Source organism: Peromyscus maniculatus, chromosome 8 (genome assembly GCF_049852395.1).
Source record: "Peromyscus maniculatus bairdii isolate BWxNUB_F1_BW_parent chromosome 8, HU_Pman_BW_mat_3.1, whole genome shotgun sequence".
NCBI lineage: Eukaryota > Metazoa > Chordata > Mammalia > Rodentia > Cricetidae > Peromyscus > Peromyscus maniculatus.
In genome coordinates this window covers 109,336,672-109,364,426 of record NC_134859.1, presented here as the reverse complement: position 1 = coordinate 109,364,426, position 27,755 = coordinate 109,336,672, and the positions used below count along the sequence as shown (strand labels likewise).

Here is a 27,755-nt window from a genome sequence, read left to right as displayed (position 1 = left end):
GCCTGCCTCTGCCTCCCGAGTGCTGGGGTTAATGTAATTCTTGACTGTATATATTGTGTGTACTTATTGGATATAGTATTTTTTTAAATTTTAGACAAAAAAGGGAAATGTGGTGATATTGTGTTCCCCAATATATATTTTTTTAAAGATTTATTTATTTACTATGTATACAGAAGAGGGTGCCAGATCTTATTACAGATGGTTGTGAGCCACCATGTGGTTGCTGGGAATTGAACTCAGGACCTCTGGAAGAGCAGTCAGTGCTCTTAACTTCTGAGCCATCTCTCCAGCCCGCAACAAATGTTCTTAACCACTGAGCCCACTCTCCAACCCTAGTGTGTGTGTGTGTGTGTGTGTGTGTGTGTGTGTGTGTGTGTATTTCCAGCTGGCCTAGAATTCTGGGTTCTAATGCCTCTGCCTCCCGAGTGGTGTGCTGGTATTAAAAGGGTGTGCCATCACCAACAGGCCAAAGCTGGATTTTAAAAGGAGACAAAGCAGAAAGAATTTATCGACTGATAGGTACTGAGGAGGACTGAATGCAGGTCATTGTGCACTCTACCATTGAGCTACACCTCCAGTTCTCTTTTTACTTATTTTGAGATAGGTCTCACTAGATTGCCCATACTGGCTTTTAACTCACTCTATATCCCAAGCTGGCTTAGAATTTGTGGAGCAATTCTCTTCAGCCTTCCAATACTGGGGTTAGAGGCCTATATCAAAATATCTCACTCAGATGTGTGTGTGTGTGTATACACACACACACACACACACACACACACACACACATACACACACACAAAACTTCTAGGGTGTTGTATCACATAACAAACAAATTTAAAGAGAACAGTAAAGTAATAGAAATCTCAGCTCCGGCATGATGTTCTAGCACCCAAAGATCACTTTGTGTGTGTTGGAGGCAACTACAGACTGAAAGCTCCTGCTTCTAGTGCCACTGTAGTTATTGTGTGTTAGGTCTCCAAGAAACCAGGGACAAAATGCTAACCTAGGTGCCAAGTGACACATCAAAGAGGACGCTGGCCAGGCTCTCAGTGAGCACTGTCACAGAATCCCAGCTCCTGAGCGCTTCTCATACCTCTCCACCCACTGCACTTCCCTTCCCTTCCCCTAGCTTCTCTTTTCCTATAAACCCCAGCCATTTTGGCTACGCCCTCTGTGCTCTCTTGACTCCTGGTGCTCTCTGCCATGTTGGTCTTTTTTTGTCTCCCTCTCTTCTATTCCTCTCTCCCTACGCTCCTCTCTCTTTCCTCTCATGGCTCAGTCTATTCTGCTGGCCCTGTTCAGTCTGGCCTCTTCCAGATGCCACTGGTTGTGCTTTCCCTCATATTTATAATAAAAACCTCCTCAAATAGCCGGGCGGGTGGTGGCGCACGCCTTTAATCCCAGCACTCCGGAGGCAGAGGCAGGTGGATCTTTGTGAGTTCGAGGCCAGCCTGGGCTACCAAGTGAGTTCCAGGAAAGGCGCAAAGCTACACAGAGAAACCCTTTCTCAAAAAACCAAAAAAAAAAACAAAACAAAACAAAACAAAAAAAACCTCCTCAAATTTCATTTATTTTACATCTTTTGTTAGACTGACTCCAGGTAGTCCATGTTTCCCACGCTGTCCTAGTGTAATCTCTTTATCATTTCCTTAAAATTCCAGATCCAGCCGGGCGTTGGTGGCGCACGCCTTTAATCCCAGCACTCGGGAGGCAGAGCCAGGCGGATCTCTGTGAGTTCGAGGCCAGCCTGGGCTACCAAGTGAGCTCCAGGAAAGGCGCAAAACTACACAGAGAAACCCTGTCTCGAAAAAACCAAAAAAAAAAAAAAAAAAAAAAAAAAAAAAAAAAAAAAAAAAAAAATTCCAGATCCAACCAAGTGGTGGTGGTCCATGCCTTTAGCCCCAGCACTCCCAAGGCAGAGGCAGAGGCAGAGGCAGGAGAATTTCTCTGAGTTCGAAGCCAGCCTGGTCTACAGAGGACTTCCAGGGCGGCCAGGGTCACACAGAGAAGCCCTGTCTTGATAAACAGACAGACAAACTGAAGGGCGCAGGCAGAAGCATCCTGGCCTGACTTACTGCCATTTCCACCTCAGACCCCATTTCACCCGTTGGGTGAAACAAAGTTCAGGTTCTCAAACCCTAGGGGACTGGGAACCTTCTAATAGCTGACCTACCTCCTCCTTAAACCACAGAAATAGCCATTATGCATCTTTACTTCTCTAGAAACATTATGGCTGTTCCTAACAACAGAAAGAACAAATGAATTTGATTGGTTGGACTGAAAAGCTCGAACTGTATGTCGGTTGACAAGGAAGCTCCTAATCTAAATCTTGATTGGTGAAAATTATAACTGTAACTTGGCAACACATGCTTGTGATTTTGTGCTTAAATACTTGTTCTAATTGGCATTTGGAGCCGTGCTCCCGAGTCTATTCTGTGGCCCTGACCCATCAGTCCCCTCCCGTCCCCCCCTTTTGTGCTTCCCTAGTTTAAACCTTGCCTTGAGGTAACCTCTGTGTCTGCTTGGGTTGATTCGGAGCCTCGGAACACAACAAAATAAATTCCGATCCACTTCTCAGACTCCCAAACCACGTCCACATGCTGCACGGTAGGATACAGCCTTGAGTGATGCCATTCTTGGCAGGCCAGAGGTTCAATTCTGGTGCCCCATCGACTGTGCCTGCCCTCCAGTACCAGGCCCCGCCCAGTGAGGCACAATTCGGGAATGCGTAATCACTCAGTCTCCACCCCTGGGAAGTCCCTACCCTGTTCTTAGTCCGGAAGTCTGTGGGACAGAAGTCCGGAAGTTCGAGCGGCTGTTCCCTAGCTCGCTCCGGCTAATTCGGTACGCTTTCCTCTATCCCGGCGCAAGTGTGTGTCCCGAGGCTTTTCTGGTTCCGGCCCGCTGTGCTTCCCGTTCTCACGTTCCTGCCCTGTGCGGGTCATTGCTTGCAGACCTGGATCGGGCCCACGGCAGATTGAGCAGACCGGGCGTGTGCACTCCGGAGGAGCGAGCGGAACGGGCCGCTTGTGGAGCTTGTTGGTAACTGAGGCCAGAGGGAGGCAAATTGTGCACCTAACTAGGATTCTTGAGGATGTAGGTTACGAAGCTTGAATGCACCTGGGTATCCAAGGAGCCACTCAAAACTGGGGCTTTGGATGTTGTTTCCATGGGTCTTGCCGCAGTGTCCCATAATTCGGATGCATTTGGGCCATAGTTAGTGTGACAGAAGAAACTCAAGACACAGTAGCACTTTCAGTTCCCTTTCTTGGTAGGAAGAGGAGTTGCTGGGGGCTAACAGAACAACTTCAAGACGAGGGTTCGGTCACGGAAAGCGTTCCCAGATATGACTGTGGCTTGGAAGTGAGATCAGGCCTCACTTTCTGGGCTGTGTAGTCCCTGTGCCCATACATAATTGTAAGTTGAGACGGTCTCATGGAGAAAGGGGTTCAGAGTCCCCTGTCTAGAATGATGAGGCGCTCCCTGTGTGCAGAGGTTGCAGGCTTCAGCTGTGTGTCTTTCTCAGCCTGGTCTGCTGTGAAGTGAAGCCCAGATTCCAGGGATGTACATGCAGGTGGAGACACGAACCAGCACCCACCTCCACCTGAAGAGGGCTCCAGGCATCCGGTCTTGGTCCCTGCTGGTCGGTAAGGCTTCCCAATTTTGCCATCTTAAATCTTAAAAGTGATGCAAACGGTTTCTTTGTATTCTATTAGAGGTCCCTCAATACAAGAACTTGATAAAAGCATGTTTTATTAATCTTGGTGTGCCTTTTCTTTCAGATGATATGCAGGGTCCTCTTGCATACTGGGCAAGCTCTCTTAACACTCCCAGCCTATCTGCTTTCTTGAGGTCACTAGTGTTTTTTCCATGTGACAAGTGATCACAGGTTCACATTTCTCCTCTTCCCTGTCTCCTTCCCCTTCATAAGTGCACTTAGCCTCCTGGACTTCTCTCCCATCACTGCCTATCAGAAGTCTCTTGCATCTCAGGGACAGCTGCACTTGTGTTGGCTAGGCTGTACAGAGTCTGAGGTGAGGCACTGGCTGTGACTTAGCAGCAGCGTCTCTGTAGTCTGTCATTATGATTTGTGAAGGTCCTCATGACGTTCTGCATGTTATGCTCTGTGTTGTGTTATAATTCTCTATGTAGTCTTGTCTTCATTCCTCATCACATGTAGGCAATACTTACATCTGGGACATTTGCATTTTTCATTTAGTTGCAGACAAGTCTGGTGAATGCCATGGATAGCATATCCTGTTTTTTATTTATTTTTATTTTTTAATTATATGTGTATGTGTATCTATGTATGGGTCTATGCAGGTGCATATAGGTGCCCATGGAGTCCAAAAGAGCATTAGCTCCCGGGAGCTGAAGTTACATGAGGTTTGAATGGCCTGACATGAGTACAGGAACCAAATGTTTGATGGACTTTTCTTTGGGCCACCAGCTCATAAATAACGAATTGGAAACTTCTTATTAATTAAGAAAGTTTGGCCTTTAGCTTAGGCTTGTCTCCAACTTGCTTTTATAACTTAAGTTAACCTACTTCTATTAATCTATGTTCTGCCACGTGGCTTTTTTTTTTTTTTTTCTTTACCTCTCCTCCATTCTGTATATCTGACTAGGGCTGTTGCTGGCATCTGAGCACCTAGATTCATCCCGATTTCCCTTCGGTGCCCAGAAGTCCTGCCTAGCTATTCTCTCCTGCATAGCTATTGGATATTCAGCTCTTTATTAAACCAATCACAGTGACACACCCTCACATGGTGTGATAAAATATCCCACTACAGTGCTGAGAACTGAACTGGGGTCCTCTGCAAAAGTATATATTCTTAACCATTAAGCTATCTTTCCAGTCCCCTTAACCCCTATTTTTAAACAAACTTCTTGGCTGTGTCACCAACCCTGCACTATGTAGCCTCTACCTGCTGCCCCTGAACATGTCCTGCCATGAGACAGGCCTGCTTGCTGGAGCTATAGCACTATGAAGAAGTGGGACTCCCCTTGGCTACTTAACAAGATAATCCCTCTCTTTACAGGAATATTATCCACTGGCCTGGCTGCTGCCTATTACAGTGGAGGTAAAGTATGCTATCCCCTTCTATTTCAGTCACCTGTGAGCAGTCCTGGTGCGTGTGGCCTTTGGGGTGGCCTCTGCCTTGCCTTGTGAGAGATGACCGCAGCCAATGTCTTGCATCTTAAATTTCTTCCTGTTATAAAATACTCTTGGAAAGAAGTTCTTTAGCATTTATTTGCTTGCTGCCTTGCTATAGGAAGGAATCATGTGTCCCACCCTCCATGACAAGGCTATATAGATCTACCTATCTCCTAGGTGGACTTAGGCAGAGTTTGGGATGCACATGTCACCAGTGACCCAGGCAGGTACAGAAGCACAGCTGACTACGCCTCTGACCTGAGCTGAAGGAAGGAAAGGCTGGGCTGGTGGGACCCTCATATGGACATATCACCTTGGCTTCTTTAGCTAATGGGCTGATGATATACTATGTCTGCTTGCAGATAGTCTGGGCTGGAAGCTCTTCTATGTCACAGGCTGCCTGTTTGTGGCTGTACAGAACTTGGAGGACTGGGAGGTAAGATGGTATAGTAGCACCCTTCCCATTTGGAAGCATCTGTCCCAGTCCAGAGGCACCGGTTACCTGGAGTCAGCCCTTGACTTTGCTTGTAACATCCCTGGACTGTTCTAGAAGCTACTCATAGCTTTTCACCAAGGTTCTGTGTTGTGTGTTGTTTTTTTGCAGGCTTGTCTCAAACTCAAAAGTAAACTTACTGCTTCAGCCTTCTGATAGGCATAAAGCACCACACTCAACTCACAGAAGTTCTTTTTTTCCTGGGGTTGTACAACAAGTCTGCATTGTCCCTTGGCTGGACTGGCTGCATAGGGCAGGGACCTGTGAGAACATTCTGCTAACTCACAGTTGGACCAGCTCCCAGGTCCTGAAGTTCAAGGGTTGAGGCTTCCTCTGACCAACTAGGACCTTACTGTAGGCCTAAAATAGTTGAAAGGAATCAGCAGAACCTGAGCCTGGGAAAAGTCAGCCTTTGGGGAAGTCCCCTACCCTTAGCTTTACCCTCTTAGAATCCTTGAAGCTGCCTGGCCCAGGCTTCTGCTTTTTGCTTAATGGTCTCATTGCCAACCTGTCCTTTTGTCCTTTCATTTACCCAGTACTGAGGGATGAACTTTAGGCCTCAGACCTGCTGGGTAAGTGCTCTACCAGTGAGTTAGATAGCCAGCCTGGTCTTGTTCTCATGCAAGAGAAAAAGGAACCTACTCCATCTGCTCTCTCTCCTGTGCTCCTTACCCACAGGAGTACATGAGGTCAGACACAGAAGTTGGTTCTGGAAGAGAGCCCTGGAGTCTTTGGGGGTTGGGTTTCCACTGGGCATCTTGAGTATTTGTGCCAGTGTGAGTGGGGGGATGATGTCTCAGCGTAGCTTGGCCCTCTTCCTGGAGTTGTGTGGTTAGCATACATTGGTTTGCAGGAAGCCATTTTCAACAAGAGCACTGGGAAGGTCATCTTAAAAACATTCAGCCTCTACAAGAAGCTGCTGACTCTTCTCAGAGCAGGCCATGACCAAGGTAAGATGTGGATAAAGGCTTGGGGAGGTCTGGATGGGTCACCTACTCAAGGAATGAGGGTCCCCCAGACATATCATGACTTGCAGGGTGGGATCCAGGCAGATATCTCATCCCAGGTCTCAGCCTATCAGGAAGGATGGAAGCTCCTCATTAGCTCTCTGAGGCTGGGTGAGGGTAGTAGGAGTCAGTCACTCTGTCAGGTAGACTAGCAGGGAGTCATTCTGTTCTTCAGGAACCACTTTGCCTTTCACAGACCCAAGTCCTGTATCTGAATCCTATCAGCTGTGTTAGCCTTGCAGTGAGAGGATGGTCAGAGGAAGTCCCTAACCCTTGAACTTTTGGGCCTGTAAGCTAGCCTAACTGAAGTAACAGAAGGTTCTCACAGGTCTCTTCTCTCTGTGTTCAGCCCAGGCATTGTGCATTACAAATGTGCAAGTAACTGGGTGTGCATCCCACAGGACCTTCAGTCGGCTTTAACATAGGAGTTAGGCCCCAAGGACTTCAGGCCTTTAACCTGTGTGGAGTGCTGGCAGTATATATCCAAATGTGCCATTCAAATGTGGTAGTACACAGCCAATGAAGACCAGAGCAGGTTTGTGGGGATGTGGATTAGTGCACTGGCTGAACTACCCCAGGCTGCTTGTTGGGAGCCCTGACACACCTGAGAACCAGTCGCCACAGGCAGCAAGCCACTGGGTTAGCCTTGTGTCACTGGCAGTGGAATGATCTCATAGGTTTCCTAGTGGCTCTTGGGAAAGCAGTATCAGCCATGCATTAGTTAGCAATGGTTTTCCTGTGCAAGGAAATAGCAGGGCTACTCCACTGCCTTAGGTAAAATTAGGCAAAAAAGGTAGCTTGAAGATGGCAGCTTGGGCTTAGTGATCCCTGCTGTAGGATTGCTCAGGCCAGCCAGCTTCTTCCTGCCTAAAACTGCAGGAGTGATGAGTCTCCTGGGGGTATTCTTATCCAGAAGTTATTCTGGAGCCACAGTCCAGAATGTGGAATAGCAAATAAGTTTGTCACTAATGCCACTTCTACTGTTCAGCAGAGCTGGGCATCCTGAAACAGGCTGTCCTACCGCATAGGGTGAGAGCATAGGGATGACTGTTCATCTGCAAACCCTTCCGTCCCTAGTGGTGGTCCTGTTGAAAGACATCCAGGATGTGAATGTGGAGGAAGAAAAGGTTCGTTATTTTGGGAAGGGCTACACCGTGGTGCTCCGGTTTGCAACAGGCTTCTCCCATCCCCTTACTCAGAGTGCAGTCATGGGCCGACGCAGGTAAGGGTGGTATAGAGCAAGACTGGGCTATCCTTTTGGGTTTCTCAGGGCAGCAGGGAAGAAGCTGAATGTCTGTAGAGGGGAATATGGGGCTGCAGGAAGGATGGATATGCTTAGAAGTAGCTTTGCCATGGGTATCTGTAGGGGAGGCAACAGAACAAGGTTGAGGTCTGTTAAGAGTAGGACTGAGGCCAGAGATACTGGGCCCATTTGGGACCCCTGGGGTTCTTGTAGGTATACGGTAGGAGATGAGACAGTGTGGGTCTTTTGTGGTATGTTATGGAACTGCACCCTTTGCCATGGTGACCTGCTTTCTTGATGCTGGCCTAGTGATGTGGAAGCCATTGCCAAACTCATCACTAGCTTCTTGGACCTGCACCGCCTGGAGAGCCCCTCAGAACGGTCACAAAGCAGTGACAGTGAAGCTGATGGCCTGGGTGACCAGAGCTGACATTGTGGAATGACTGCTGGTAAATGTCACCCATTTCTGACATGTCTCCAACTGACTTGCCAATTATGAGGGTGCAGGCAGATCCTGGGCATCTGCCTATGGCTCCTTGGGCAGTTCTTGTGTGGACCACCTGCCTTTTGCTTGTTTATGCTTCTATGCTTTGCAGAACCATGGGCTGGACATCTTCCACAACCCAGATTCAGGAGGTTGGTGCTATCCAGAGGAGGGCAGGATCTCAGAAATCAGTGCTTTCTCCAGTTAGACTGCAGCTCTGGCTTAGGTAGCACAGCCTGGTTTGGATAAGCTCACCCAAGGGCATCTGAGGTATAAGATGCCAGTCTTTCTTCAGCATAGGCCTAGTGCCTGCCTTCAAGAGGCCTTGCCACCCCAGGCTGTTGTAGTCAAGACTCCACTTCATAGTGAGACACCCATATGCATATAAGGAGGATCCACTCCTTCTGTGCATACTGGTTTGGACTTGTTGCTATAAATCCTGATGTCTCCTCTCCTTGACCAACCCTTCTCAAGATGGACATTTTGGAGGTCAGGGGCTTCCCTGAAGGCAGCTCTGAATGCTGGATGCCTGGGTGCTGCCTGGCTGCAGAACTCTCAGAGAAATCAGAGTGCTGCCGACTGCCCTGCTCCTGCCTAGACCACTTGTCTGAGATCCCAGCAGTGTTGCAGCCTAGCTGTTAGGAAGGGAAAGGCTCTCCCAACCCAATCTGGGAAGAAGCTGCTAGTGGAGGAAAGGCCACCTCTTCTGGCATCCTGTAGCCTTTAAGACCTGGGAGCTCCTTTACAGAAATTGAGTCTTAGCCTCTCAAGCCTTGAAAAGACCTGAAGAAGATAGGCATGTGATACACACCCCTATAAATCTCAGCCTTAAGAAGTGGGGCAGGAAGAAAGTTCAAGGCCAGTCTGTGCCACTGCCTCTTCTAACAAAAGTTGGTACCAGCCACTGATGGTTCTTTTCTGTTCTACTAGTCTTCTGAGTGGACTCAAGTCTCTCAAAAATTACAGTGTCCACTAAGTTCCCAGCTTGGCTTCTAGGCCTGAAAGCTGTGGACCTCTGGTCTACACACAGCCCCCCTCAAAAGTTGTGTACCATGCCTGGCCAGGGACAACTGGGAAATTGAGGAATTATATAGACAAAGAAGTCAAAGCAGCCCTGAGGCCACTGTACTTGGGCTGAGCACGAATAGTTAGGCCAGAACCCTTAACAGGTTTTCTTTGAAGTGACTGTTACCAGTTCTGACTTGGGGAACACGATCCCTTGAACATGCCAAAGTGAGCTTTTTAAATGGTCAAGTCAGAGAATTTTTTTCCACAAATGAAAAGTGTGAAATAACAGCTGTTGGCTTCTGGCTTGTTGCCTGCAGATTCTTAAGGTACTTCAGACAGAGGAGGAGGTTCTGTTTCTTGGGTGCTGTCATATCCCCTTCCTATGTTTCCCAGTGTTGGGACTCACTCCTCAGTGAAGGAATGAAGCCCTCTATGAGCCAGGGTGGTGGTAAAACGCTGATCCAAGTTTCTGTTAGTGGGACTTCTGCTTCTACTGTTTGTTTGTTTGTTTTTTATTTCATAATTAAAAAGCTCTACATGCAGATTGCAAATGAGTCTCCATGTGCCTTTTTCTGTTTTCAGCTTTGCCCAAGGTTACTGTTTATACAGTTTGGGAGCATATCTGCACATGTGTCCAGGCCCCACATTGGCTGGGCACTGAGGCAGGAATCTTGGTGTTGTCCAGGCTGATAAACAGAGCCCCAGCCCTTTAGGGGTTCTGACCTGTGTCCCAGCCTGAGCTGGTGGGTGGTGGCAGAGGGGCAGCTGCTTCCCCCAGGTCCTGCAGTAGACCCTGCAGACGCTGCATACTCGGGAGCACATTCTCCTCTAGCCACTCCTCTATGGTGTCCGGGTAGAAGGCCAGCTGCAGGGCTACCTCCAACTGCTGCACAAGGTTGCTCCACCTGCTCAGAAGGCTGAGGGCAACAGCAGCCATGAGCTTGACTTGATGAGAATTCCTGTTAAGGCTCAAGTTTACATAGCTAAACTCATGTCCTCAGCCCCTAGAGTCATTACTGTTCCATGCCTGACTTTACCATTGGGACGAAATAAATGAATGACTGGTCACATTTTAACAATCAAAAACCACTATGGCATGAACGTGTCATGCTGTTGGCAGCATGTTGCACTCAGTACAAGTGTATTCTTAATAGCCCAGCTTAGAGTCCTGAACCAGGGGAGGACACAGGCTGCCTGGGGCTCCAGCAACAAGGGCACTCAGCTAGGTTGCACCACGGAGTTATAGGGCCAGCATGGACTCTAGGTAGCCTGATTCCAAAGATGAACCTTGGGTCAGGCTGAACATGTGGTTGATGATCTGTCTCAGGCCAGGAAGCACTTAGCTGCTTGCTAATATTAGGGGCAATGTTATTGAACATGGCCTATCAATTGATCCAAGAGCTACAGCTGCAGTACCTGGAGAACTTGTCTTGCCTTAACACTGATAACCATAATCATTGCTACACTGTGTGCTCATAAAGGGACAGGGTGTTTCAGAGGCTGAACACTTGGGAGGATGAGATGATGGTGGCTACCTGAGTGCCTCTGGCTGTATGTGCTGGATCATAACTGGGTGAATAAGCTTCCGCCTGCGATGGTAGGGGCTGAACCAGCCAGTGACATACCTGGAGCAAATCCAGACAGTGTTAGTGGGTCAGTAGTGGCTAGGCGTTAACTGTGGGGGAAACTTAAGAATCTGACAGAAATTTTTAGAAGTCTTTCTAGAAAACCTTTGTAAACAATGCCAGGAGAGATATGGGGTCGCTTACCTATTCCTTTCCAGAAGTGTATCCACAGAGCTGCGCAGGTGAAGACTAATTTGTGTGACGAGGGCATGGATGTCACTGCCAGGGAAGGAACCAGCTCCCTCACTGCCAGAGAGTCACACTGAGAACAGTGCTCCCCAGAGAAGGGAGGGATGGGGGAATGTCAGGTAGGATGGGATTACCTCATAGTATCCATTATTTCCAGGCTTGAAACCCCAAGGAAGTGTTCCACTCTCAGCTTAACATCCTCAGCAAAGCCTCCTGAAACCATCCACAGGCAGAAGTGGTCAGAGAGGCCTCCTGACCTTTGGGTGCTATGGGCAAAAGGCACAGCATCTCAAGGGGAACCCCAGCCAGGCTAGCTGGCTGCTTTTTATTGAGCATGTGAAAGATATTTGTTAAAGATCAGGGAGTGGAAATAAGAATGGTATTGTAGGTTGTATCACTATATGGATGAGCCCTTGACCTCACTACATAGTCCATGTGTACGTGTCCAGGCTCAATCATGGGCGGAGTACTCTACAGCACCCGAACAAACTGCTGGGGTGTGTGAGACCAGGGCACACACCTCCAGGTCAGCACAAAAGGCTGTCACAGGAAGCCATTGACAGACGGTTCCTAGCTCTGTGTTGGGAGGCCTAGTACAATCACTTCTCAAAAACAGGAAGAGCTAAAGCCAACACCACTAACACCAATGTCTCTTCAGTATTGGTGTGCTTAGTATTTCTGTCTTTCTGCACATTCTAGACAGTTTACAATGAACAACTGCCAGAAACAAACTAAAATAAGAGCACCTCTACATCCTTCCTCTACTCCACAGCTGTTAAATGTTTTTTTGGGGCCCTTCTTTCCATGTGGACATCCTTTGAGCATTGTAAATTCCTATATAGTCCTATAGTTTAAATGGGCATGGTTTATTTCACCAAGGCCCCACTGCCTACACATGCTCTGAGCATTGTCCATGCCTGCCTTCTGCAGTCAGTTGTCCCTATAGGTCATCTGGGTGTAGGAGCACTGGGATAAGGGGCTCCTGCGGCAGTGGAAGCATCTAGTTCTGCAGTCTGCCTCACAACTCTCAGGATACTTAGGCAGCAAAGAGAACCTGCATCTGAGGTATTAATTTCTTATATAGGGTCTCTGAATCTGTTGGGCATGTCCGTTCTAACTTCCCAATCTACCCGAGGCTCAGGCTGAGGATCTAGGTATAGGCAATCCTGAACCTGACAAGCAAGTGGACAAACTAGAAACATGAGTCTTCTTCCCCTGTAAAGGACTACAATCCAGACAGAGCAGGGCAACGATCAAGGGAATCCAGCACTTGGCCTCCTTTCTTCCTGTCTGGCTAGGGGTAAGTAGGAGGCTTAAACTGTTGGCTGGGACATACCATGTACAAGTAACTGTAGACAGGCAGCCAGGGATGGGATTCCCACAGGGAGCAGTTCACACAGCACAGAGAAGTGGTCGTACCTATGTCCAGAAGAAGAGTATTCAGCTCCACAGCCCTCATTCATCTCAGCATGATGATGATGCCCTGATCTGGGATACTCCAGTTTTGAGGGGTTCCTAGGCTGAGAACCACTGTGGACAGCCTGATGTATCCCAGTATCTGACTTAGGGCTTTTAAAGTGGGTTCCATGTCATGGGATTTGGCATTAGATTTGTTATGATGCCCCTAGGGAGGAGCCTGTGTACACTCAAGGTGGAGTGTCTATAGAGCCTTTATTATCCCTTTTCTAGTACTGGTCTGCTTCTTGGAGGCCTTTTCTGTGGCCTGCATACTATCTATCCACCTCATGCTTTCCCCTAAGGCCCCAGGAGGTCAACAGGTTAGAGTGGGCATCTGATCCCTCCAGTGCTGGGCAGAGTGCCTCCTGGCCTGGTCTCAGTTTCTTCAGCTGTAAGGGTATAGAGAGATGTTCCTGAGTGTGGCAGATGAAGGCTGATGGAAGAGCCAGGAGCCAGTGATTACATCACCACCATCATTTTTCCTTTACCTCTGTGAGTCACCAATCACTAGTCACCATGCAAGGCATAGAAAAGGCTTCACTCTATGTGAGTCTTGGTTTAACCCACACCTCAATGTACTTTACTGGAATGGCAAATGCTTAATAAATCTTCATGACCCATCTAGAATCATCTCTGAAGCCAACCAGTGGACATGTACTGAAGCCATGAGCAACTCCTATAACTATACTAAACAACCTCACTTGGCTAAGAACCCTGCTCTGTAGTCACATTTTGGAACCTGTGAAGGCCCCAGAGGGACACCTTTCCAGCTCTTCCTAGTAGAGTTGCCAGCTTCAACTGGTCCAGCTCAAAGGTTGGAACCTCATGCTAGGACTTGGCCAGAACCAAAGACTGGGTTCATTCTATTTTTCAAAGGGTGGTGATATCCTAAAAGAACCAGGATTAATCTTCATGCCCTGCTACACGAGACATACGGTATCACTCAGGAACTATGCGGATTACAGAGACTAGAGGACTACATGCTCGTGGTTCTGAGCACTCCAGTGTCTCCTCAGCAGAGTTAATGAGGCAGCCACAAAGGCATGAAATGCATGATTTAGGAAGGGGCAAGGCTAACACTAAACAGGTTGCCATCATGGGTGATGGGAACTGTTCCCCACTCCCCACACCCAGCCTGAGAGCTTACCTCTGCCAGCCAGTCAGGATGATTCCTTGCAGAGTATCCACTGGACCACTGACTGCCACCTGTAGCCACTGCTCATGGTTTCTAATATGGTGCTCAACAGGGGGCAGGGCCTGATTAGCCCCTGTGGCCCCCTTGAAGGCACTGGCAGCCCACAGCCTCTGGAAGCCACACTCCTGGTACTTTCCCATGAGGAAGACTAGGCAAGAAAACAAGCAGATGAGCAGCTCTCACAGAGAGGCCCTGGATACACAGCTTAACCAGAGCAGCCGAGAGCCACAACTATCCTAGCAGAGAGGAAGACTACAACCATTCCCATATGGCCTATGGTTTATCACTCATAGGGATAAATACTACAGGAAGAGCTGGAAAGAACCTGGGATAATCTGGAGCCAGCAGGGGATCCTATGCCAGGACAGGAGGCTTTGCATGGCCTTTCTGTTCCATGCTGGTCAGCCAAGCTAATGAGGTGCCTGTATTCCCAAGCTGAACAGTTCAGGTTACAGGGTCATGGAGGACTGGGAAACAATCATGCAGGCACATGCACGAGGAATGTAGCGTGAGCAACCTGTACTGACTTTTGCTGTGGACATCCAGGTCAGCTCCATAGTCCCAGAGCACAGGCTCCACCAGTTGAGGCACCCCAGATGCTGTCAACAGAGCAAGGCAATGAGTGTGGGACTGACCACTCAGGTCACACCCTTGCTCATAAGACACATTTGTTTTATATAAGGGTCTCACTTTGCTGCCCAGGCTGGCCTTGAACTCTAATCCTCCTGCCTCATCCTCCTAAGTACTGAGATTATAGTCATGTGCCACCACATTTACCTCTGGCACATTCATTTAATATTAAAGTGGGAACATAAACCATTTTCTAAAGTCTAATGGGTTTTAAATATAGTTTGCAGCTGTGCTAGGCTTTTGGCTATGAACACCAGAGCTACAAATGATATTTGTAGCTACCTGCCTTAGTGAGGAAGGACTCCTAAGCTCTTCTCCAAGCTGCTGACTTTGCAGTCTCAGGGAACTGGAACACATCTTTAATAGGAGCTGATTCTAATTCATAATGTAAAACATACACTAATCTCACAGAGTATAGGTACGGCTGGCTCTGGATCTCTGCATTAAACTCAGGGTTCAGTGGAGCTAGGTGATATGTTTAAGTGCTAACTCCCAGGCTGGGGAAGGTCCTCTTCAGCTTTCATCTCCATGCTTTGGGACAGTGTGATACCAGGCCCTGGCATCTATAAGGCTGGCCACAGAGTGCACATGGGGCTAAAGCAATCAGAAGCACTGGACACTCCCATGGCCTCTCTGGGCCTGCCAGCAGCCACACCAATTTCTGGCCCACATTACTGCAAGGCTGTACAGTGACTTGAAAGGAAGGATCAAACCCAACATTTTCACTGGAGCACACATTAAGCTTCTGGAACTTGAGGTCCTGGGCAGCCACATGTAAGCCCCCATCCATACAGACCCTGCCAACCTTTTAGCTGTTCCTGGGGGATGTCTCGTAGCATGTCATCCCACACCAAGGGTGTTGTGCCAGGGTGCTGTGCCAGCACATGGCTGGCTACTGCCTGCATGTGGGACAAACACAATTTCGCATGGCTGTTTTGTTCCTGCTGTAGCCACAGTTTTGAGGTCTCCCCCTCGCCCAAGTAGTAGACCTAGGAGGAAGAAACAGGATGGGATTGCATCTGTTGCCACCCTTACATCCAGGTTCACAACTGTCCTGAATCTTGGGGTAGGTGCAAGTACAGAGGAGACTAATTGAACCCAGGTCCTCTGGAAGAGCAGCCAGTGCTCGTAACCGCCGAGCCATCACTCCAGTCCCCCATCCTCTTCTTTTTGGAGGCAGGATTTCATATAGCCTAGACTGGTTTGTAATTCCTTATGCTGTAAAGGTTGCTGGGTTACAAGTGTGTATCATCATATCTTACTTTCAGATTTCCTTATTTTGAGATACCACAGCCCTAGCTGACCTAGAACTCATTGTGTAGCCCCGGGTAGTCTCAAATTTGTGGCAATTCTTTTGCCCTAACCTCCAAGTGCTAGGATTACAGGTGTCACCCACCATGTTCAGCTCCTTTTAAAAATGGAAATCTCAGGGCTGAATGCCTACAAACCCAGGCAGTGGCCTTTGTCTCAGACTCTCCAGTCCTGCCCCATACATCTGGAATCTAGCCAGATAAGCAGAGGGGTAGAGGCTAGCCACTGGGTAGGCTAGGTAGGAGAACATACCACAGACACCCCAGGGGAACACTTTTCCCAAATAGTGCTTCAAGATCCAAACATAACACTTTCTTCCTCTCAACACCTCAAATGCATTTCTTTGGCTAGAACAGTCTGAAAGGGCATGAATTTGCTCACGGCTGGGACTGGCTCTGTCCCTGCAGGAGGAGGAATAGGTAAAGATGCCTATCCCTCTGGATGGCAGTAACATCTGATATACAGGGTACCTTACCTGGGCTCTGCAGGGCTGCCCTATGCCAGGTGACACTCCTCTCCAGAGATGTCATCTTGAATAGTTCCATAAATAAGACTATCTCCTTGGCAATCCCTGCCTTTATTCTTTAGTATTTGGACTATTTCTCTATTCAAAAGAATCCATAGGACCTGGCATGGTGGTACATGCCTATAATTCTAGTGTTTGGCAGGTTGAGGCAGAAGAATCAAAAGACCAAATCAGCCTGGATAATGTAATGAAACTGCATCTCAAAAAAATTTTTAATTAAATTAAACCAAACCAAAAGAAAACACAGAGGGGGCTGAAGAGATTGCACTGGAAACTCTTGCAGAGGATCCAGCTTTGATTCCCAGCACCCACAAGGTGGCTCACAACCATCTGTAATTCCAGTCCCAGGTGATCCTGACACCCTTTTCTGGCCCCTGTGGGTACCAGGCACACACATAGTACACAGACATACATGCAAGCAAAATATCCATACACATAAAATAAATAAGTAAATAAATGAATACAAAAAGAGAGAGAGTCGGGCGGTGGTGGCGCACGCCTTTAATCCCAGCACTTGGGAGGCAGAGGCAGGCGGATCTCTGTGAGTTTGAGGCCAGCCTGGACTACCAAGCGAGTTCCAGGAAAGGCGCAAAGCTACACAGAGAAACCCTGTCTCGAAAAACCAAAAAGAGAGAGAGAGAGAGAGAGAGAGAGAGAGAGAGAGAGAGAGAGAGAGAGAGAGAGAGAGAGAGAGAAGCTTTGACATGGAACTGGGTGGCTTTGAAAAGAAGAAGCTGCAGACCTTGAGATCAAAGGTACTCACCTCATCACAGCCAATGTGGAGCCACCGGACACCCCTATGTAGTTCCAGAATCTGGTCAATCATATCTTTTACCAGTGCCAGAGACTCAGCCTCATGAGGGTTCAGGGTGTTGGGGAAGAGAGCCACTTCACGGAGATGTGCAAATGCTTCATGCTTTAGCACAAACTATGGAGAGACAAGAACAGAAGGAAGCTGGTGCTCAAGGACCCTGGTCTCCTGTGTGTCCTTGACAAGAGTTCCAAGCTTATGTTGCTTAACTTGACAGTGTCCCTGAGGGCCAGCTGGATGGCCTGCAAAGATTACTCCTATCTCTTCTGGATGTCTGCAGGTAAGATAAGCTTCAGAGCCCACAGGGCAGTAGCTTCTGACTCTACCTGAGCTGGGCTCTAAACCCTCTAGCTGGTTCCTCAGCAGCCTTCTTCCCTTCTCCCTTCCATTTCCCTCTCCTCCTTCCTTCCTTTCCTCCTCCTCCTCCTCCTCCTCCTCCTCTCTCTCTGGTGTTGAGACTTTAACTCAAGGCCTTGCATGAGCTAAGTAATTTATTTTCCACTGTGCTATATCTCTAGCTTCTTCTTTTGACTTACATGGTTTTTGCTTGTTAGGGTTAGGATCTGTGTACCACATGTGTCTAGTGCCCATGAGGCCCGAAAGAGGTCATAGATTCCTTGGAGCTGGAGTTACAGGTGGTTTTGAGCTGTGTCATGGGTGCTGGGAATCAAATTTGGGTTCTCTGGAAGAGCAGCCAGTGCTCTTAACAGTTCCAGCCCCTCCAGTCCTTTTTTTAAATTTTATTTTAGGGGAGTGAATGCAGCTGCATCCTACAAGCCATTAAATCAACATCATGCTTGCTTCTCAGTTGTCTTACATGAGAAATAATTTTCAATATGGGTAAAAAGACATAAGCAGAAAATGGAAGGCATCCTTCCTTCCTGGCGCAGCTGCCCTGACCAAGAGTAGTGCTCTCTGGCTGCTTACAGGTCAGTGCTTCTGAGAATGGGGTTCAGGCAGCATTGCACTGCTGCTGCCTATGCCCTGTCAGGCCCTGTTGCCTCACATTGGAGCCCAAGTCCAGTCTCTGAACCCCACACCCATACCAGTGATTTTCATTCCTCTCACTCACCTCCATGTGTCCGAATGTCTGCACCAAGGGAACAACCTCCAGCTCACTGAGTCTGGCCAAGTGCAGGATCTCTGTAACTTCAGAGGGGCTGGAGTGATAAGAGCACACAGGGGCTTGTGTCAGTCCAGCCCAGTCCTTTCTTACCCCTTTGCATCTTACATGAACTGGCCATAGAATCATCCTGCATAACAGGGGTTGGCAGATTGGCCCAAGAGCAAAATTTATCGCTCAGCTGCTTTTGTATAGCCCTTAACAGGTCCCTTCACCCCTGCCCTCCCCCTTTTAATTTTGAAAGACAAACAGATATTCACTGTTTGGAAAGCAGCAGCGCACAGAGAGCAGGCAAACTGACAGCAGGTACAGATGCCCTGGAGAAATGTGATGCTCAGAGCCATAGTGCCCTCTAGCATGGTGGTCCCTCCACCAGCAAGAGGCTGCTTTTCCTCTTCCCACCACCACAGAATGCTGCCTTTAGTCTGTTTGGGATTTTTTGAAACAGGATGGCAGCCCATACTCCTGCCTGAGCCATCCAAGACTAGTATTATAGGCAGTTATCGCCACACCTAACTAAAGAATCAGCAATGACCACATCTATACTCCCCCAACCTTCTGCTTGGGATCAAACCCAACACCTGTGTATGCTAGGCAAGTACTTGACTACTGGGCTACAACCCCAGCTTCACCAATTCAGTAGCTAAAATGACACTGCAAAGTTGTTTCAATCTTGATTTCTATGAGAGGCTTAGTATTTTCCCACTTGCTTATGCATTCCAAGTTTAAAATTGAATTGTGAGAAGCTGGGGAGATCATTCAGTGGTGGAAATGCCTGTCGCATAAGCAAGAGAATTAGAGTTCAGATTCCCAGACCCCAGGTAAATACTGGGTAAGCATAGTGGCCCATCTGTAATTCAGAAGGCACAGATGGGGGTCCCAGAGCAAGTTGGCTTCCCAGACTAGCCAAAATAGTGTATTCTGGACTCAACCAAAGATGCTGCTTCAATAAAGGAAGTGGAGAGTGATAAAGACTTTGGATGCCAACTTCAGGCCTCCACATGTACTTGCACATATGCACCCCCCCCCACGGTGAATAGTGAATACACACACACACACATGCACGAGAAAAAAATATCCAACTGTGGCCTTAAATGAAGCCCAGTCCCAGCTGCCCCATGACTTCTTATTCTTCCCTGTAGGGTCAGAGTAGGTGTTTATTTTCTCTTTTAAATGTTTCCTAATTACCTTTAATGTACACGTTTTACTTAAAAAAATTCTGCATGTGTGTGATGCTAAGTGTGTGTATGTACACCATGTGCTTGCAGGAACCTAAGGTTAGAAGAGAGCATTGGATCCCCTGGATTTACAAGTGGTTGCAAGCCACTACATGAGTACTGGGAACCAAACCCAGATCTTCTGTAAAAACAGTAAGTGCTTCTAAACACAAACACATCTCTCCAGCCTCTATGTGTTTTACTTAAATAAAAAAAAAATTTTTTGTCCGAGTGTTTTGCCTGCATTTGTTTGTATACTACCTTTTTTTGTTTGTTTGTTTGTTTGTTTCTCTGTGTAACAGCCCTGGCTCTCCTGGAACTTGATTGTAGACTGGGCTGGTCATGAACTCAAAGGGCTCCGCCTGCCTCTGCCTCCAAGTACTGGGATTAAACGTATGTGTCATCACACACAGCTTGTATACCACTACCACTTTTTTAAAGTGTGAGAAGGTCAGAAGAGGGTATTGGACCCCCTGGAACTAGAGTTATAGGTGACTGTAAACTACCATTTGGAGGCTGGGTACTGAACCTTGGTCCTCTGGAAGAGCATTCAGTGCTCTTAACACATGAGCTATCTCTCCAGCCCCAATGTTTTATGTTTATAAAGTGTTTGGGTTTTTTTTTTTTTTTTATACAGAGTTTTTCTATGTAGCCCTGGCTGTCCTGGAATTCATTCTGTAGTCCAGGCTGGCCTCCAACTCAGAGATTCACCTGCCTCTGCCTTCCAAGAGCTGGGATGAAAGGCTACGCCACCACCGCCCTGCCAGTTTTGTTTTTGAGATGGGATTTCACTCTTCAGCCCAAAGTAACCTTTAACTTTCAAGATCATCCTGTCTCAGCCTCCCAAACTGTGGGATTACAGGTGTGAGCCACCACACCAGGGTACATTGTTTTAATTTTGTAACCAATTTATATAAATATCCACATACACTTAGAAAGTCAGAAAAGGAATGTAAGATGTTAGATTTCAATTATCCCACCCATAGTTCTGCATATGCCTTCCTTCTTAGAGGCCCTCACCCTCTACTTGGCATCCTCTGCTAGCTTTGATACCTGTATGCATGCTTGGCCCTCAGCAGCCTCAGCCGGCCTTCATAGGGAAACATGTCTTCATACTCAATGAGGAGGCCATTTGCACCGAGTGCATGGAACAGGGGAAAAACCTGGAGGGAAACAGGGTGTTGAAAAAAGTGGCAATCTGAACAATGAAGGACTTAGATAAAATATGTACCTTTTTCCTTACTAGGTTTTGGAGAGGGATCGGAACTAATACTCATATTTCTCTTACAAACTTTCAATCTGGAATGTGTATTTGATATTTGCTGAACAAATTCTTAGTTAATAACATACCTATTTAGCACAGGAATGTAATGTGCCATGAAACAGCAGTTACCAAAGAACAATGAATTTTGGTGGGTCAGCTGAGGGAGGACTTATGCCATCTGGGAGAGTCATCCTGGAGCCAGGCCAGAATGGTCTAATGCACAAGAACCTGTGTGTCATAGCAGCAGGGAGCACCAGGAACAGCTCTGGAGATGAGTTCAGCTTCTGGGAAGGAAAAGCAGGTGGGGGTGTGTGTATGCAGAGGTAGGGTTCAAAGTCTCAAAGCTTGTCCTCTCATTCTCTCACCACTTCCTTCCCTATCTTTATGTTAAGGGTAGGAATTTCCTTATCTTCAGGAGTTTTAGAACCTGTTCATGCCTACTATACAGAATAACTGATGTATATATATATATCAATTATATACACACACACACACACACACACACACACACACACACACACACACACACACACATATATATATATTTCACCCCTGGTCTGAGATCAAGGACAGGGATTTAAAAATAAAACAACACACACACACAGTCAGCACTAATGAGGAAGCCTCTATCTATATTTAAAACAGCCATCAATCTCCAAATAAGGATTCAAATGTTTCTGTGACATGTAACATGTTTTCTTTCTTAAACTACATGCTCAATCAAAGAAATCAGATCAGGATTGAAAATCAGCAGTAGATGATTCACAAAATGGATATTAAGTGAGTGTGAATTACAGAGGCAGTCTGACCATCGAGAGAGGTAAGCTAATCCCATTATCCACACTGAAATAAAGTCAAGGAAGGTGATGGTATCTAATTTCCCCCTCTTTAGCTTCCCATGGCCTCTTGATATCTGTGTAGACCACCTGGGCACCTCTGTTTTATGGGCTAGGAAAGACCACTTGTTATACAGATGTTTGAGAGGTTGAGACTAGGGAGGCCAGGCCCTCACAGACACATGAGCCTCTGGGCTTTCATGTATTAGATAGTAGCAGAGGTTTTCATTGTTAAGCTGTATAAACATATATCATAAGCTAATGTTTACTTTTCTCTTTGTTTGGAATACTTTTTTGTTGTTGTTGTTGTTGTTTCAAGACAAGACAGGGTTTCTCTGTGTAACAGTTCTGGCTGTCCTGGAACTTACTTTGTAGACTAGACTGACCTCACACTCAGAGATCTGCCTGCCTCTGACTCCTGAGTGCTGGGATTAAAGGCATGCACCACCACTGCCCGGCTGTCTGGAATACTTTAAAGCAAATCCCAGACATTCTTTCACTTGTAAATACTTCAATTTATATTTCAAACTATTTGTTAAGGACTTAAAAGACAATAACCATAACCCTTATCCCACCAAATCAGTTATTAATAATCCCTTAATACTCCTCATTCCCAAATTTTCCTGTTTCAAAAAGCTGTGGCTTGGGTCAGATGTATACATTTTTTTTTTTTTTTTTTTTTGTTTTTTCGAGACAGCGTTTCTCTGTGTAGCTTTGCGCCTTTCCTGGAGCTCACTTGGTAGCCCAGGCTGGCCTCGAACTCACAGAGATCCGCCTGGCTCTGCCTCCCGAGTGCTGGGATTAAAGGCGTGCGCCACCACCGCCCGGTGATGTATACATTTTTAAAAATTTTGTTTATTTATTTAATGTGCATTGGTGTTTTGCTTACATGCATGTCTGTGTGAGGGTGTCAGATCTTCTGGAACTGGAATTATAGATAGTTGTGAATTGCCATGTAGGTTATGGGAACTGAACCTGGGTCCTCTGAAGAGCGGCCAGAGCTCTTAACCACTGAGCCATCTCTCCAGCCTCCAGATTTATACATTTTTACGTAGATTTTCTGTTTGTTTCTGTTTATTTGTATGTGTTAATATACATTTATGTGTGAGAAGGCCAGAGATCTACCTCATAAGGGCTGAGATTATAGGTATAAGCCATAACCCCAGCCCCTCAGGCAGATTAAAAGAATTTTTTTTAACATTTATTTATGGGGTGGGGGAGCCACAGTGCCTATGTGAAGATCAGAGATTTGGCAAGTGGTTCTCTTCTTCCTTTATAAAGGATCCAGGGATCAAACTCATGTCATCAGGCTGGTAGGAAGTACCTTTATCCAATGACCCATCATTTCACTAGCCCCTTGAGATTTTTGGTTTTTTGAGATAGGGTTTCTCTGTGAAACAGTCTTGGCTGTCCTGGAACTCACAAAGATCTGTGTGTCTCTGCCTCTCGAGTGCTGGGATTAAAGGCATGCACCACTACCTGGCCCTTAAGCAAATTTTTAAAGCAGTATCTGTGCTAATTTTGAGACAGGGTCTCCCTATGTAGCTCTGGCTGGCCTGGTACTTGCAGAGATCTGACTGTCTTTGCTCCCTGGCTATACAATGTTTTTTGAAACAGGGTAACACACTGCATTCTAGGTTGGCCTAGAGCTAACTATGTAGCCCACACTTGCCTCCTCATGTATCAGCCTCTCACCGATAACAAACACTGTTTTTTAACTTCAAATTTATTTGCTAAAATCACTTGCTAAAATTTATTTGCTAAAAATCAACATTTGTTCCGTGTGGGTCTCAAAATTATGGTTCTGATTGCGTTCTCAAATGTCCCTTAGCATATCTATTTTCCATTTTCCTGCAGTTAGCAGTTAGCTACAAAAGTGTTAGAGTCAAGTTAAAAATATTACACTTGTGGGGCTGAAGAGAGGGTTCGGCAGTTAAGAGCACTGGCTGCTCTTCCAGAGGACCCAGGTTCAATTCCTAGAACCACATGGCAGCTCAATCCTGTCTGTAACTCCAGTTCCAGGGCTTCTGATACCCTCACAGAGACATACATGCAGGCAAAACACCAATGAATACAAAATAAATAAAAGTTAAAAAAATAAATAATAAAAAAAATATATTATTATACTTGTGTTTTTTGTTTTTTTCCTCCCAAGACAGGGTTTCTCTATGTAGTTTTGGTGCCTGTCCTGGATCTTTCTCTGGCCAGGCTGGCCTCGAACTCACAGAGATCCGCCTGCTCTGCCTCCTGAGTCTGGGATTAAAGGTGTGTGCCACTGCTGCATGGCTTAAAATATTACACTTGTTTATATGTGTATATATATGTGTGGGCACACACGACAACAGACCAGGTGTGCAGTCAGAGCATAACTTGCAGGAATCAGTTCTCTCCTTCCACCTGTGGGGCCTAGGGATCAAATTCAGGTTCTCAGGTTTAGTAGCAAGGGACTTTATCCCTGAGCCCTGTCACTGATCGTGTCTTTAAAAGCCATGCTCATTCTTTGGGCAATGGAGGATGCACATCTGACAGGAGACCAGATGGCCCTGGCCAGAACCCTCCATGGACATTTTCCCAAGGCTGTACTGCCCTGAGTTACTGCAGCTAGCATGTCATTAGGATTACTGAGTGAGAGCTTTCCTTGTTTCTTCCTTCTCCCTTTTTGCGGTGGGATGGGTGTGTATATGTGTCAAAACAGGGGCCCTCACGTAGCAAAACCTACTATGTACCTAAAGATGACCTTTGAACTGGCCTTCCTGTCTCCACCTTCTAAGTGCTAGGATCTGGTCTAAGTAACCAACCAGCTTTTTTAGGTATTTTTTATTTTTTTTATTATTTGTTTTTATCTTATGCAGAATTTATTCCTATAATGTATGCTTTTGCCTCTTCAGTTTCTTTGGGACTTCTTTTCGTTCTTCACAGCCACCTCCTCTGGCTTAGGAACAATGTGGTCCTTTTCAGTGAGGATCATATGGGTTAACCCCATATGGGCTCTGTAACTAGGCTGTACATCTCAGGTACTTTGCTCACTTGGATATAGTCAATGACTAGACAGTACTTCTAAATCCTTAAGTTCATCAATGCTCTGCATTTTTTTTTTTTTTTTTTTTTTGAGATAGGCTAACCCTGAACTTGGTATATAGCTGAAGATGACTTTGAACTCCTGACTCTCCTGCTTCCACATCCCAAATACTGACTATAGTCATGTAACACCTCACTCACCTCGTGTTCTGCTGGCCATCTGAAACTTGTTCTGTAGACCAGGCTAGCCTCAAACTCAGAGAGTGCGCCATCACTGCCTGGTATTTGTTCTGCATTTTGTTTTTCGAGACAGGGTTTCTCTGTGCAGCCCTGGCTGTCCTGAAACTCACTCTGTAGACCAGGCTGGCCTCCCACTCAGAGATCTGCCGGTCTCTGCCTCCTGAGTTCTGGGATTAAAAGCGTGTGCCACCACCACCACCTGCTACTACTGAGCTATCTTACCAGCTCCCCATTACCACCTCTTTTGTTTGCTTGTTTTTTGTTTTTTTGAGACAGGGTTTCTCTGTATAACAGCCCTGGGTGTCCTGGAACTCACTCTGTAGACCAGTCTGGCCTGGAACTCATGAAGATCTGCCTGTCTCTGCCTCCCCAGTGTTGGAATTAAAGGCCTGTGCCACCATTGCCTGGCACTACCGCTTTTTTGAGACAATGTCTCATGTAGTTCAGAATGGTCTTGAATTTGCTATGGAATCAATGCTGGCCTTGATCTCCTGAACCTCCTGCCTCTACTTCCCAAGTACTGGGGTTACAGATGAGTGCTACTGTGTTCATATTGAATAATGTATCGGAATTCTAGGATTGTTTTAAGAAATGACTACAAATGAAATAGCTTCAAATAACAGGTATTTTCTCTGATAGTTCTGGAAGCCAGGAGTCCCAAATCCAGGACTTGGCAGGGCATGCTTTCTCTGAAGGCTTCCTCTGAGAGTCCTTCCTGCCTCTTCCAGCTTCTGGTGGTTCTAACTATCCTTCCTGTTCACATTCCAGCCTTTGCTTCTGTTGTCACAGGGTGTCCTTCTCATGTGTCTTCTCTTCCACCTGGGTTTAGATCCCCAACACTCATGTGAAAGCCAGGTATGGGGGTGTGCTTGTAACCCCAGCGCTGGTGAGTTCCAGGTTCAGTGAGAGATCCTGTCTCAAGAAAAAAATGTGGTGATAGAGGAAAACATCTGTTGTTGACCTCTGATCTCCCCATGCACACACATGGGCGAGTGTACAGTGTGCTCCCCCAAAACATATACCCCACGCATAATCCACCTTTTTAAAAAAGTAATTCTTATTTATTCATTGAATGTTTATGTGTGTTGGTATTTGGCCTGTGTGTACGTCTGTATGAGGGAGTCAGATCCACTAGAACTTGAGTTACAGACAGTAGGTGCTAGGAATTGAACCTGAGTACTTTGGAAGAGCAGCCAGTGTTCTTAACCACTGAGCCATCTCTCCAGCCCCTTAATCTACCTTTCTTATTCGGACTCACAGAAACCCAGTATAACCTCATCTTAACTGGTCAGTTCTCCACAGACTATTTTCAGGTAAGGTCATATGTACAGGTACTAAGTGTTAAGACTTGAACTTATCCTTTTGGTGGATACGATTGAGCCACAACAAAGATGTCATGGTTTCTTCTTTTTTGTGTGCCATCCTGGTTGTTCTGTCTGGTTTTGAGAGGAACTGGGAGAAAAAGAAACATTTATGCTCTGTCATGACCCTGCCTGATCCATGGTCCTCAAGGTTGTATCACCAGTGCCCACTTCCACAGAGTAAAAGGTGATTATCGAGAGGTGAAGGGAGACCTTACCTCAGAGAGATATGAAACCTTTGGTGGTGCTCCCTTGAGGTCCAAATGAACTAATCTCATCTTAAATGGCACGGAACATGACATGTTGGTATTTTTTTGTGAACTACTATAATAAGATCTTTGTCTCGGACTTCTTCCTGGTGGAGAGAATTCAAGTTACAAACGGGAGCAGAGGGAGCCCTCCCCTTTCTTTTTCAGTTCTGATACCAGCCAATTTTGCTCAACTAAACAAGAGGAAACTCATTTTACTAAATATGAAAATAAACCAAAAAGTTTATTTCCACGTTCAAATATAGTATTTGTGAATTGCCCCCAAAATAGAAAACCATTTGTTTCCTTGGGAGATTATTGTGATTTATGGCAACAAAAAACTCTGCAAGCACGGCAGTGGCACACACCTGTAACACCTTTCCCACCCTACCCCCACCTGAGGAAGGAGGAGTGAAAGTTTAAGGCTTGCCTGGGCTATAAAGAAAGTTCAAGGCTAGCCTCGGCAACTTAATGAGTCCCTGTCTCCATATTAATAAGTAAAACAAGCCTGGGGATATAGTCTGGTGGTACAGCACTTGCCTAGCATGCTAAGACCTTAGGTTCAATTCCTAGTACTGAAAAAACAATTAAGGCAATGATAATGGGGGTGGGGTGGGAGTGATGCTAGATCCATGATACAGCACGTGCTCGTTATACCAGAAGCCCTGGGATCCACACTCAGCACTGCAAATAATAATAACCTGAAAAGGGAGTAAGCTCTACATATATCGGAGCTAAATGTAATTTGCATTAAAATTAATTTCTGGATGACACTGAAGCTGCCAGGAAATTAAAGAAACAGTGCTCTACCTTTTATAAAACCACAAAGGATTATTTAGGAAAGGAGCTACTGAGTCGTGCATCCAGTTCCATGATTTCACCTGCTTGTCCTGTGAAAGGACTCAAAGTCCTAGCCTTAGGGACTATACTCCTCCCTCAACTCCAACCCCGACCCGCCCACTCGCAGGCACGCAATACTTGTCCAAGAGGCTGGTCCGGCAGCTCAAAGCCCCTGACAGGATTCTCAGTGCAGCTTTCAGGGGAAGAGGGCGGCGGCCGTGGGAGATAGGTCATCCTGGTCCAGCCCACCGTATGGCTGTGGGCTTGACTCACCCACGCTGTCGCCTCAGCACTGCTACTGGAGAACGCTGAACTCCGAAGGTGCCCCAGGGGAGCGGCGCCAAGGGCCGAGAAGACCCCGCCTCCCCCTGCTCGGCCTCCGATTGCTCACGTCTGGCCGCGAGTCAGCTGAGGGCCGAGCGTGTCGCTCCTGCGTCCCTCACACCGAGCCCGCCTCGCGTTCGCTGTTG

General features: G+C 46.8%; 2 protein-coding genes across 13 annotated transcripts; one reads left to right on the top strand and one right to left on the bottom strand.

The window, feature by feature from the left end:
* Positions 1-2,736: 2,736 nt before the first annotated feature.
* Cybc1 (cytochrome b-245 chaperone 1) lies at positions 2,737-9,944 on the top strand. 4 transcript variants are annotated; one of them, XM_042283232.2, is made up of 8 exons: positions 2,737-2,844; positions 2,955-3,042; positions 3,527-3,647; positions 5,043-5,084; positions 5,521-5,594; positions 6,505-6,601; positions 7,736-7,880; positions 8,211-9,944. In XM_042283232.2, exons 3-8 carry the CDS (start codon positions 3,563-3,565, stop codon positions 8,329-8,331), a joined length of 564 nt encoding a protein of 187 aa, XP_042139166.1. In that variant the 5' UTR covers positions 2,737-2,844; positions 2,955-3,042; positions 3,527-3,562; the 3' UTR covers positions 8,332-9,944. The 4 variants fall into 4 exon arrangements, with proteins under 4 accessions (XP_042139166.1, XP_076400079.1, XP_076400077.1 ...); XM_076543964.1 differs by having other exon boundaries at positions 3,494-3,647; XM_076543962.1 differs by having other exon boundaries at positions 2,774-3,042.
* On the bottom strand, positions 9,890-27,751 carry Hexd (hexosaminidase D). Of its 9 annotated transcripts, none has more exons than XM_042283227.2 (13): positions 27,559-27,751; positions 26,416-26,548; positions 20,532-20,641; positions 18,211-18,298; positions 17,091-17,255; positions 15,296-15,479; positions 14,388-14,459; positions 13,813-14,008; positions 12,544-12,626; positions 11,342-11,420; positions 11,163-11,264; positions 10,929-11,018; positions 9,890-10,310 (listed from the first exon to the last, which is right to left on the bottom strand). In XM_042283227.2, exons 2-13 carry the CDS (start codon positions 26,497-26,499, stop codon positions 10,103-10,105), a joined length of 1,461 nt encoding a protein of 486 aa, XP_042139161.1. In that variant the 5' UTR covers positions 26,500-26,548; positions 27,559-27,751; the 3' UTR covers positions 9,890-10,102. The 9 variants fall into 9 exon arrangements, with proteins under 9 accessions (XP_042139161.1, XP_006987695.1, XP_015861641.1 ...); XM_006987633.4 differs by having other exon boundaries at positions 26,416-26,552; positions 27,559-27,698; XM_016006155.3 differs by having other exon boundaries at positions 11,163-11,237; positions 26,416-26,552; positions 27,559-27,698.
* Between the last annotated feature and the right edge of the window lie 4 nt (positions 27,752-27,755).